Source organism: Esox lucius, chromosome 16, assembly GCF_011004845.1.
Source record: "Esox lucius isolate fEsoLuc1 chromosome 16, fEsoLuc1.pri, whole genome shotgun sequence".
In the NCBI taxonomy this organism is placed as follows: Eukaryota; Metazoa; Chordata; class Actinopteri; order Esociformes; family Esocidae; genus Esox; species Esox lucius.
The window spans coordinates 11,718,690-11,731,957 of NC_047584.1; the positions used below are offsets into that span (position 1 = coordinate 11,718,690).

Sequence of the window (13,268 nt, forward strand, 5' to 3'; positions counted from 1 at the left end):
AACATTTGTAACAGTGCTTCCTGTTTGTGAAGCTAAATGCTACTGTAAACTCTATGTTTTTAGTTACCTGCCAAACATTTTACTTTCAATCTTTTTAAAAGCCTTTAAAACCAGGTTTACCAGCATTTATATATATATATTTTTTTTTTTTTTTTACACAATTCAACAAATTTTTCAATTAATAATTTTTCCTCTAGGATTCATTATCTAGTCATGGAGCTACTTGAATCACACCAGCCAAATTTAAGTATCTTTATGCCTTCGCCATACTCCAAGGAAAGTGAAAAATGTTGCTCACTTGCAGGACTGGTATCACCTGCCATCACTATAGTTACACGTCTAACGCCAGTGACAGAGAAGTGTCACGTTTAATCAACACAAGTACGTTTTTGTGTCCGTCTCATTGGTCAGTTCTCTGCAGACTTCATTAACCCCTCATCATCACTCTCCCTTGCTTGGGCAAGTGCACTCACAAGAACATGTATGTAACAATGTAAAACCTAATTCAAGGGCCGACAATGTAGGGAGTGTCTACTTTGTGTTGGGAGAATCCAGGGCCAGTTAGCATGTTGAGTCTTTGATGGGATCTTTCTGTCCTGTTCACTCAGCCTTGTCTCAGGTTAGTTAGTTACTGGTATGCTATGTCCCCTCGGTGATGTGTAGGCTTTGCTTGGCCTGGTTTGTCACATGGGTTGGTTCTATTTATGCCTTGGTTTGTTACATAGCTTATTTATGTTTGTTTCTCTCACACTCAATCTAGGAGTAACTGAGCCCTATGTGCCTCACGATTACCTGGCCTGACCACTAAAGCTGTCCTTATCCACAGTCCCCATTGTGATGTTGTTGCTGATCTGGTTATGGTCTGAAGGCTTCTGGTCATACCTATCTACAAATTCTGGTTGTCTATAATAGTTAGGATGCATTTGATGATGTAATGTTGGATCGGTAAATAGTTAACTCTCTTGTCAGTTGCTGAGGGACTGTCAGAAAGTGGTCTGTGGGCAGCTTGTTATCATAACCAGGCTATATCATGCTAGTGCTGCAGGTATCATGCCATCGATCATCGCTAACAGCTTGTTGGACTTGAAGATCACCCAAAGAGTCTAGATAGCACCTGTTCTGATTGGTTCCTCTGGTTGAAGACCAAAAATCAGAAGCAAAAATTACAAGTGACTGAGTTTGACTTTTTCACTGAGTTCGAAATAAGTTTTTAGCATCCAGGATTAGGTTTAATTATTGTGTTGTATATAATTCATTGTTTTTAAATGCAGTCTATCATTAGCATAGCGCTGGCCTTTCCCTCCAGTGAGGTAGATCATACCATATCCATTATTATACTTTCACACAAATTGACAACTTAATTATTCTGAGCTGCTGGTGAGAGGGTTACAACTAAAACACTACATAACTGTACAACCTCTTCATCTATTGACATACTAGCCACTCTAGGTCATGAAAGCCTACCCTTATGGCAAACTGTTACAAATCAATAACCACCCACAATCTAGTATTAAAGAAAACCAATGGTCCAAATATTTAAACATTGTCAACAAACAGCTGCTTGCTGATGCATTATATATTATGCCAGTAAGCACTCAATAACTAATAGTACTTCAGTATTTGAAAGAAAACTACTGTATGTAAGGACCAAATAAAAGGGGGAAAAAAAAGCTTTATTACACCAAACAGGGGATTTAATCAGATGTTCTGCAAGTAAAAAAAACTACTAATTGATTAAATAAATTACTTGAATAATTTACTAGGCATTGTTCTCTATTTAGAGTTCAATTATTTATTTTAAATGACAACAACTTTTAATTTAAGCGACAACATGGCTGCATCCCAAATGGCATTATTCCCTATTGGGCTCTTGTCAAAAGTAGAGCACTGTAAAGAATAGGCTATAATATAGGATGCAACACATTATTAAAGAAGCGGTTGGGATCTAGTGTTTGTCTCCTACTGAACCATGAGAGAACAGGGGGTTGATTGAATTAGTGCATCCAATGCAATTATGACCACAAGTCACAACCAACAGGACAGCAATCTGGATGCCTCTAAAACAGGTGCAGTGCAGTTGAACTGAATCCTCAGGTTCACTAAACAATTGTTTTAGTAATTAGCTTTTTATGGTATGGTAACTGCAAATACCTATAAAGAAAACCAAAAAGCAGTCTGCATATTGTAAATGACATTTCAGCATTTAAAAAACCAGGCAAGAACCAGGCAAGAGACCAATACCAATAACCATTGTTAAATCAACAATCCCGATTCTCCATGTTATTTTCTTGATCTGAAAAAGATGTAGGTTTCTTGGTATTTCAATAAGCAGAAATATTTAACAGGTCAGGTGAGGTGAATCTTCTTTTGTTTTTTAAAGGGGTATCTCATCTTTTTCCACTTCCCGTGACATGATGTGATCAGTCTACCATCGGTTTCAAGTTTACTCTGTTTTGTACTCCTCCGCGTGGCCCAAGACTTTCTTCCTCTGACGCATCATGTGGAAGTAAAGTTGGGGAAACACTGGGGGAATACCGAGAAGACAACTCAGATCATCAACAACAAACAAAAAAACAGAGGCAACACTCTACACTATAAAAGCATAACCACACCTAATACACCCATCAGCTACTTCAGACAGATGAGCACTAAGTGCAGGGTGAAGGACTACCACTCACAGTACAAAGCAGATGAACTGGAGAGACAAATAAGAGTTGAGTGAAAAAGAAACTTACGTGGAATGTAGGATAACATAATGAGGATTAGGAAGGTGTGGTAGTCAAAGGAGAAGTTGTACTTGTTGGGCAAAGTGATAGAATAGAGGCCAGTCTTCTGCACGTAGGGCAGCGCAGCATAGACAGTCAACAGCTCGCCAGTCACCCCCATTGGATACAGTACTAGGAAGAATGTGTACCTGGAGAGACAATGGGGAGTAAGAAATTGTAGTGCAGGCGTGGGCAGTGTTTTTATTGCAAGAGGCTGCGTTATCGCTAGCTTATTCAGTCTGCTGAATTTCCTTTAATGGTGGCAGTGGCGTTGCACTAAATCATGTGCTGTGTGTTTATGTAACTCCACATTCTGATTAGAACTGGGAATTCATGTTCTGCTGGAAATCTAGTCTCCACAGACAAGTCCACGTCAAAGCCAAATGGTTTTTTACATCATATTTGTAACACAAAAGTTTCTAGATGTGTTTTATTGAAATGCAATAGTGTTTCTCATATTATACAGCCAATCATAACATTATTAAAGTAGATATTCAGGAGCTATTCAAGACTTTGTTGCTATGGTTGTGAATTACAAAAAAAAAAAAATTTATAAACACTTGCCAAAAGAAACTGAATCTAATATCATAAATGAATAGAAAGATTGCATCAACTAGTTGGCATGCTCAGGTTCTGTTATTTTTGATTGTGTTGAAAATGCTATTTCTATTAAAGCATTTTACAGTGGATATAAAAAGTCTACACAACCCTGTTAAAATGGCAGGTTCTAAAAAAGAATGTAAAAGAATCAGTCAAAGATAAATCATGTCAGAACTTTTCCCACATTTAATGTGACCTATAATGTGAACAATTCAACTGAAATCTTTGAGGGGGAAAAATAAAAAACTCACAATAACCTGTTTGCATAAGTGTGCACACCCTTAAACTAATAATTTGTGGAAGCACCTTTTGATTTTATTACAGCACTCGTCTATTAGCATGGCACATCTTGACGTGGCAATATTTGCCCACTCTTCTTTGCAAAAGTGCTCCAAATCTGTCAGATTCTCCTGTGCACAGCCCTCTTCAGATCACCCCACAGATGTTCAAATGGATTCAAGTCTGGGCTCTGGCTGGGCCATTCCAAAACGTAAATTTTCTTCTGGTGCAGCCATGCTTTTGTGGATTTGGATGTGTGCTTTGGGTCATTGTCATGCTGAAAGGTGAACTTCCTCTTCAGCTTTCTAACGGATGCTTGAAGGTTTTGTGCCAAAACTGCCTGGTATTTGGAACTGTTCATAATTCCCTCCACCCTGACTAAGGCCCCGGTTCTGAAGAAAAACAGCCACAAAGCATGAGGCTGCCACCAACATGCTTCACTGTGGGTATGGTGTTCGCTGGGTGATGTGCAGTGTTGTTTTTGCGCCAAACATACCTTTTGGAATTATGGCCAAAAAGTTCAACCTTAGTTTCATCAGACCATAACATTTTCCCATGTGCTTTTGGGGGACTTGATGTTTGTTTTTGCAAACTTCAACCAGGCTAGGATGTTTTTCTTCGTAAGAAAAGGTTTCCGTCTTGCCACCCTACCCCATAGCCCATTCATATGAAGAATACAGTAGATTGTTGTCACATGTAGCACACAGCCAATACTTACCAGAAATTCCTGCAGTTCTGTTAATGTTGCTGTAGGCCTCTTGGAAGCCTCCCTGACCAGTTTTCTCCTTGTCTTTTCATACATTTTGGAGGGACGTCCAGTTCTTGGTAATGTCTCTGTTGTTCCATATTTTCTCCACTTGATGATGACTGTCTTCACTATGTTCCATGGTATAGTTAATGCTTTGGAAATTATTTTGTACCCTTCTCCTGACTGATATCTTTCAACAATGAGATCCCTCTGATGCTTTAGAAGCTCTCTACGGACCATGGATTTTGCTGAGATGCAACTAAGAAAATGTCAGTAAAATCCTACTAGAACGGCTGAACTTTAATCAGTCACTTTAAATTATGGCAGGTGTGTAATGACTTCTATTTAACATTTAACAGTTTGAATGTGATTGATTAATTCTGAACACAGCCATATCCCCAGTTATAAGAGCATGTGCACACTTATGCAACCAGGTTATTGTAAGGTTTTTATTTTTCATTATTCCCCTTCAAAGATTTCAGTTTGTTTTTCAATTGAATTGTTCACATTATAGGTCAGAAAAAGTTCTGACATAATTTCTTTGTCTCATTCTTTTAAATTAAAAAAACCTGGCATTTAAGTAAACTTTATATCCACTGTAAATATTTCAGTGCGATAATTCCAAATTACATCAGTTTGTCCACTGTAAGGAAATACAAATCTGAAAAAAAGAATGATTTCAGTTTGTGTTATTAGATATTTTCTGCACTTATTTTTTTAATCACACAACCTAAACACATTTATGTTGTGAAATAAATCATTTTCACAACATAAATTCCAAACTTAAATTAGGTTCAGTAAATAATTTATGTTGACGTTTAAATTATATTTAAGCAACAAGGCAGTGTGGTGTATGGCCAAGGGCTTATTTTAGGCACAACACAAAAAGTGCCTGGACACAGCTCTTAGCAATAGTATGTTGGCAATATACCAAAAGAAACCAAGATGCCGTATTGCTATTTCTTAACCTGCTATCAATGCTTTTAGAAGGGAAAAAAAGCACTTTTTTCATCATACCCATGGTATAAAGTCATATATATTACAGATTTTAGCCAATCTGCTTTCAGGGATAGTATGCTACATATCATCAATTTTAGATCAATGTCCAGATTTCAGGCACAATTTCTTTTAACCAATCAGGAACATGAAAAAAGGTGCTCCGGTAACACCCCCCTAACACCCCCACCATGTGTGAATGCTAGAGGTGTCCGCCCACTGTTCAGACCAATCCCCATAGTGGTATGTCTGACACACTGACCGTAAATAAATACCGCAAAGGGATGTGTACAGCCAAAAGAATCAACACACAAAACCCATTTAATAGCACTCTAATCAAAACGGTGAGTGCCTCAAACTTTCCAACAGGGGGTGCCATTCTTACCGTGCCCATTTGATAAGGTAGGGCAGGTGGTTGAGCAGGCTGAAAGTGTAGAACGAATAGCGGATGATCTCTGTGAGGGTCCATGCCGACACGAAGAGCAGGACACTGTCTTCACTCTGCACCTGGAGTCAGTACAGACAAGCAGACAGGCGTGAGACTGAGAAGATAATGGAAAGCTGACATGCAACAGTTCGGAGTACACACATTCATCTGAGAGACGGAGGTGTTATGTCAGAACCGTGCATTTGGTAGCACCCGCTATTCCATAACGCTGCGTCTCACAGCACATGTCAGGCAAAGAGATGGGGAGAGAAATGTCAACATAAGCTAAAAAAATGAAGCTCAGCCTGGGTAAGTAAACATAGTTACAAAAACTCACAAACACACAGTTGAGCATTTCAGGCCGTACATAGATGTTAGTGTTATTCATTTTCACAAGGTAGGTTTCAAGCATGTTCACCATGTCAGGCTCACAGACCTTAGTGCCTCATCAAGGCTCTTTTCGATGAAGACAACATCTAGGGGTATTGCTCCCCTGAAACCATTCCCACATGATAAAATGTGAATATTGCTCATAGTATCACTTTTTTATATTTTCAAATAGATACATATATTTTTTTTTAGGGAGAAAATAGGGTGAGGTCATACAATGGATTGTAGGATCGAGAAAAGTAGTACCTCTCGGACGCTGTGCGTCACGGCCCAGGTGAGGAACACCCGGGAGAACACTTGGAATCCTGTTAGAACCACAGAGGAAGGAACAATCCCTGGAGCAGGAAAACACAGAGCGTCAGGTTAGAACCATAGGAAGAACCACAGAGGAAGGAACAATCCCAAAGTATTTTTCTATCTAGACAGGTAGCAATTGTTGATACTATCTTGTTGGGTGTCAGTAAATGAAAAACCCAATTAATTTCTATTCATCAAATATTTTTTTTATATCAGGAGTTGACCAACAGTGAATTGCTTATGTAAGGGCCCTTTTCTAAAACTGAAGACGGCAAATAAAAGTAAATAAAAATGTAAAAGATAGAACATTGTAATATAAAGAAAATAATACACTAAGATCAGTGACACAAATGACAATAATGAATAACAAGGAATTATTACTGAACACTGACTACAGAGAGTACCAAGTCAATGTTCAGGGGTATGTGGCCATTTAGGTTTATGTACATATAGGTTAAGGCTTGGGGAGGATAGACAAACACTAGCAGAGGCAATGTATTTCATCAGTGTAAAGTGAGTGAGTGAGTGAGTGAGTGAGTTTGTGCGCTTGTGTGCCTGCACACTGTTAGTATACTATTGGCCAACTGACCGTTACAACAAAACAATTCGAGCAAAATCATATTTACTGCATTTCGCTTCTGTAGGGCAATATTGTATGATTCAAGTGTTACCACTTCCCCAACAGTGATACTGAACATGATGCCAAAAAATCATAGAGATGCTATTTTTTTACTTGATCACAAGTACATTGTTTAACTATTAATGAAAAGGCAGCTAACAAAAATACGCTACTTGTTGGATAAAACAAAGCACACACACTGATGTGTCAACATTTCCTGTATAACTCCAAGATGTGGGCTATATGAGCAAGCAGGCTATGTGTGGTGTTTCTAGGTTGGTCCAACAGAGGGCAGCACAGGACTGGAAAGAAAAGGAGGCTTCTGTAATAGTAAAGGTCAGGTTTACCTTTAATTCCCAGATAATGGGTAGTGGACTGTGTACCTGGAGTGCCACGACCACAACGCAACAGGGCCATGCATGTTATCACATTAGCACAGAAAGGCTGGACTTAGCAGCCATCTTCCAAGCCATATATGAGGGAATGGCTCCAGTAGGATAGAGCCTACTGTATATCAACATAAATAGAAGAGACCACAGTATATTACTTTGACCATTAGCATAGGGACCGAATTTCAACTTACCCACAGCACAGTGCAAAATCTGAAGAAAAAGAAAAATATTTTGGTCAGTGGAAATTATGAAATTAATATCTACTCAGAGCAATGTTTCAGTACAGAGCAGGGTTTCAACTGGATCATGTTATTTTTTATCATCAATAGCACGCAAAGTCCAACAGTAATGTGACTTCTGTTAGCTAACTCAGAGAGGTGCTGGGTGCTGCACATTGGTTGTCTTGTTGCACTTAAGGAATATATTCCACCTACAGATTCCATCATACAAACTTGCCTTCCTATTAGAAAAGGTCCGTTGGTCTCTCCATTAGAAAATATAAAAGCCTGTTCTCTAGTAAGTCATCACAGTCACACAAAAAGCCAGGTATTTAAAGGTGTTTTAATGAATAGAGGGAGCTGGTATGTGTTAGTGTGATCCTCTCCAGCCACACTGCAACACCAACTAGGCCTCTGTGATGTTTCTGAGCTGCACACGTGGGAGCAGAGGAAGACCAGGCATGGTGGAGGAGGTTCTATTTAAAAATATACAACAGTGCTGTGTGAAAGATCATGGACAGTCTATTAACAGGTCGGTAAAAAGATACTTTTGAAAATGTATACAGTAATTGACTTGGACGCGAATATTTTTTCCAAATGTTCCGATCCCTAATTAGCCTATTTTATTTCACACAAAATCATCAATTTTATGTTGCCAAAAAAGGTTGTACTCACTACTGTAAGCTGCTCTGGATAAGAGCACATGCTAAATGACTAAAATGTAAAACATTTAAAAATTGAGACACAGGTCCTAAGGAGCACATCTCGCTAGGTTATTCTTCTCATCACATAGCTCGCTCAACTAGGAAGTATTTTCTGGTACATGGGCACTGAAGTGGCCAACAACAGCCAATAATGTTGCAGACACCTGACTTCCACAAGAAAGTGGGGACCCAGTGGAGACTGTCAGCATGCTGAAACAAACAACATGACACAGGACCTTAAAGCCCTGCAACAGAGACTATGTCCACTCACCTCCAGGAGAGCTCCAGTCTGAAAGAACTTTAGGGGTTTCTCTATAGAGTAGTAAAGGCCGTGGTAACTGCCTCTGGCCAAGTAGGCCCGCACCAAACCCACGGCAATGACCAGCCACCTGAAAGAACACACACATCATATTCTTATTCATTTAAACAGGGAAGTCCTATAACAAATGTCACTATTTTTCTTTTTAAGAGTTTGAGTGAAAATACATTTCTGCAATCAAATAAATAGCCTCTATTTACTCTTAGAGGACAGAGTAGTCAAAGAGAGTTAATTGAAACAGTCCAACCACACAGAAAGTAGACATTAATGCAGACAGAATAGGCATCTGCACTGTATGAGAAACTGGAGAGGCTACCTAGCCTCCATATCCTGCTGTGGTTGGTTGTCACTAGACAAGAGCATGAATTTTCACCTCACCAGACAGGAAGATGAGGGGGAGCTGTCCTGTAATGTCACCAAACTAGTTTTAATGAGAAATCTAACAGCACTTATGCAATTTCTTTTGCAACAATATTGTTGTAAACTGTGTGAAATCAAAGATGCTGATCCAATAGTTTTTGTCAGAACAAGAAACAAACGCATTTATAGTAAATTCAAAACTTGTAATTAACAAATGGTTGGATTCCAATGAGGCTACATACAGAAGGCCTCAAGAACAATCGCTATTAATGTTCATATCGACAATGTGGACGCAAATTGTAACTAACCCAAGCGATTAGTTACAGCTCTGTCCAATAAATATGGTGTTGGAGGCGCCAAGTTGGGGAAAATGTAACTAAAGACAGAGACAACTAATACATTCCCGATGGAGGCGGGTACTAAAGTCACAATACAATAGTTCAGTGTATGGGTGATTTGATTTGCTACAACATAGCCGAAGGCAGCACAGTAAAACGTTATTAACGTTTTGCCAAGAGGAAAAGTAATTCATATGGGATTGATTTTATGATTAGTCAATCATCATAACCTAACATAATAAATATTGCACAAAATAGCACTAAAGACTATGATTCCCGTAGCATACGCGTGCCTTCTAAAACCATTCATTTTGTAAGATCATGCACGCTTGCATCCCACTCAAGTAGCCTACAACCGAAGTGTATTGTGTACATACCCCGCTGTCATTACCACGTTATATATAACCAGATATGCTGTAGCTAGAGCACCCGGTCCCTTCTTTTTCTTGGGGGCCAAATCACTGTGAGCCGTTTTCGTAGTCCCCATGGCAGGTGCTGACATGACTGAAACCCACTTGGCGATGCCTGATGCTGAAAAAATGCAATCCGCACACTAAATCAGGAAATGAGAGGCGTAAACTGGGCCTGCGCGATACTTTAGGGTACGTGATTTGGTCGGTCATCGCTAGAATGGATGCAGCAAACGTTAAAATGACGACACAATCCTGCGAGAGTTTTTGAAACGTGTCAGACGAGGTCGGTAGTTATACATCTCAGAAAATGTATTAAAAGAACGTAATTGGTGGAGCACATTCGTTGCAATGAGGTTATAAATACATTAATTTACCCAGAATTACCCATATTGCACTTCGCGGTCCATTGCCAATTTATCATAGATAATCATAGATATAGACCGATATAGAACGTATCTAACATTAAAAAAAATAGGTCCGCCATCTTCCCTGGAACTAATTGGGATGTCAGGACACCAGGGTTGACAGATCGGAAAGTTTCCTGGACAATTGGGCTATTTTTTATGACATTATGCAGGTTTGAAAATGCACATTACAGGTTGTATAGAAAACAACAGAATTTAGACATTTTTTGTGGAGCCCGGTGTGATTGGGCAGTATACTGTAATTGGGCAATATGCTTGTGTCTGGCAACCCTGCAAGCCTCTTAAGACTAGTCTTAGAAATGTTTTTTGCAGAAGTATCTTGCTCCACAAAAAGGTAAACGATACGAGTGAGTTTAAAATCACTTTATATGTGTAAGTAATATTCTAGAAAGGCAATATGATAATTTTATATAGCATTTTTAACCAATGAACAAGACTGTTTATAATAAGCAGATGGCGATGTCGTGTTGCTTTTGTCCCACTTTGTCCACAACATTTTTTGCCTAGCTACTCCTATTCTGCCCTCCAATTATTATGTTACAGCATCGTACCAAATTTAGCTATATCCCACTAGCATACTGTAACTAAAATAGTCATTTGTACAATTATATTAAATTCTAGTATTCTAGTATACCATACATATGAATATAAGAATGTAAAATCACAGTTAACTGTTATCATAGGAAATAAAGAAATATACATTTGCACTGTATTTAAAGTACTATTCTGTCTTCCTACTTTAGTTACTATATACCCATTTTGTACACTTTCATTAATAAACATTTGAAAACTATTTAAAATTGATGTATTCGTTAATATTTTGAAATGTAAAGTCATTGTGTGCATTGTGCAATTCATTACAGTGGTTATCTATATAATATTAAGGAAATATCACTATTATAAAATTTAAAATGCCACGTTTACCATGCATTTCGATTGTAGCTGGTTAAGAACAGGTCACAAGTAAGATGGCTGCCAAATTGTTCCATTCTCATGTATAGGGGCTCAGTGACATCATCCTATCTAGTGCAAATTATGGTAAAGATAACCTATCAATGCTTGGGGATTATTGCAATATCCGAAAAGATTCTAATCTCCATACAAGGTTATCTAACCAGAGCCAGACAATGTGGTTCATATGAAAAGCGCTTGGTGAACTAAATCAGTTTAACTTTTTGGTGGACTAAATTTTGTCATGATTTTTAACTATAATATTGATAAGATCCCAATGAAATTGTCTGCTTTCCATGAACAAGTGCCGTTAGCTTAGTCACTGATATATTAACAGATATTTATTTGAAACAATACAGACATCTTATACTGAAACAAATATCACATTCAACATTGATTTTTCTACATATTTTACTGGTGGAGTAACTTTTAAATGGAAAGGGTTTGTTAATGAGCTATGAGAAATTATTTTCTTTGATTACATTAGTCCAGTTGACTCACCTGTTCCCTACATTTCCTCTGACTGATAACTGTTCCATGCACCTTATTTTAAACAATGTTGTATCTATTCTTTATGTTGCTACCATGAATTTGTTTATCAATAACCTATGTTGGCCAAAGGTGTGGTTAGAAAATAATTTCCAATTCTTTTTTTTATTTACTGCAAATCATTTAAAACCCATATTCAATAGAAAATAGTACCAAAACAACATATCAAATGTTAAAACTGAGAAATGTTACATGCTCACTTTGAATTTGATGCCAGCAACATGTTTAAAAAATGCTGGGCCAGAGGGAACAAAATACTGGAAGCGTTGTGTAATGCTAAAAAACTAAACCTGGTGGAATATCATACAACTAAATAGGTTGATTGGCAACCGGTCAGAAGTGAGGATCTGTTCACCACTCTGAAAGACTGCATGGGGCAAATAGTGCCACAAATTCAAAACGGGCATGTACTTTTCCAAAAGCAATAACATTTCTCAGTTTCAACACTTGATGGGGGTATTTCAGAAAGCAGGGTTAACATACTCTTGAGTTGAAACCACAACTCTGGGTTGACTGACTGAGCGGTCAAACTCAGAGTTGACGATTTCAGAACAGGTGGTAACAATTAGATCAGTCAACTATGAGTTATGTTAACCCTGAGTAAAGCACGTGCACGAGATAAAAAGGCCTCATCAATGGAACGCAGATAACATGATTAATCACGGCAACAAGAGAAAAGGTTCTTCCCAGTGGAGTTAGATATATTAATGAATGCACATGCAGAATATGAGTATATATTCAAGAAAAAAGCAATACAGTATCAGCAGCAAAAAAACGTGAGTTAGCGTGGCAGAAAATTGCTGATCGAGATAATGCATGAGTATTAACTGAAAAAAAACTAAAGTCGCATCTAGAGTCTTCCACTCATTAAACATTTATATAATGTGTGCATGTGGGTGTAATATCAAGTTCAGAGTTTATTTATCAAATGCTCCGAATAACACAGCGTCATTCTGATGTGGCACACATCTAAGTAGTAAGAACCAAGAAAAATATAAAGCAAAATTATAGCAATAATATACCTAAACATGTAGAGTAGAATGGGAAATATCAACGATATGGGTAGAAGTATTGAATATTATAAATACAATATGAGTGTGATATGCCTATGAATGTTACATACAAAAGAATATTCGAATGTACATTAAACGTACATAGAAAGACATCAGAGCATTTGGAATGTTCATGTGTTATTAGTATGATCATAGATCATTGTTGCTGGTTTTGGAGCCTTATGGCCTGAGGGGAGTCTGGAAGTGCATGCTTCAACAAGACCGCAGTAGCGGTGTGAACAGACCATAGCCTTAGTGGCTGTAGACTTTGATGTTCCGTGCTTTCCGTGTATGGTAGATGCCTTGCATGGAGGGGAGATGGCAGCCGATGACGCACTCCACAGACCTCACCACCCTCTGGAGGGACTTGCGATCCGAGCGGCTGACATATCAGGCAATTATGCAGCCTGAGAGGATGCTCTCAAT

The 13,268-nt window shown here is 38.3% G+C and overlaps 1 protein-coding gene across 1 annotated transcript; it reads right to left on the reverse strand.

Moving 5' to 3' along the window:
- Positions 1–1,654: 1,654 nt before the first annotated feature.
- Positions 1,655–10,029, reverse strand: hacd2 (3-hydroxyacyl-CoA dehydratase 2). Its single transcript, XM_010879724.5, has 7 exons — positions 9,830–10,029; positions 8,707–8,824; positions 7,705–7,723; positions 6,452–6,540; positions 5,774–5,895; positions 2,736–2,914; positions 1,655–2,523 (listed from the first exon to the last, which is right to left on the reverse strand). Exons 1-7 carry the CDS (start codon positions 9,952–9,954, stop codon positions 2,444–2,446), a joined length of 732 nt encoding a protein of 243 aa, XP_010878026.1. The 5' UTR covers positions 9,955–10,029; the 3' UTR covers positions 1,655–2,443.
- Positions 10,030–13,268: the final 3,239 nt, after the last annotated feature.

Bases quoted from the DNA above. Each gene is read 5' to 3' on its own strand.
- hacd2 (XM_010879724.5), bottom strand. From the start codon at position 9,954: ATGTCAGCACCTGCCATGGGGACTACGAAAACGGCTCACAGTGATTTG. The intron at 5,896-6,451 runs GTACTACTTTTC...TACTGACTCCAG, and splicing joins TGACGCACAGCGTCCGAGAG to GTGCAGAGTGAAGACAGTGT. The intron at 2,524-2,735 runs GTAAGTTTCTTT...GTATTCCCCCAG, and splicing joins TATGTTATCCTACATTCCAC to TGTTTCCCCAACTTTACTTC.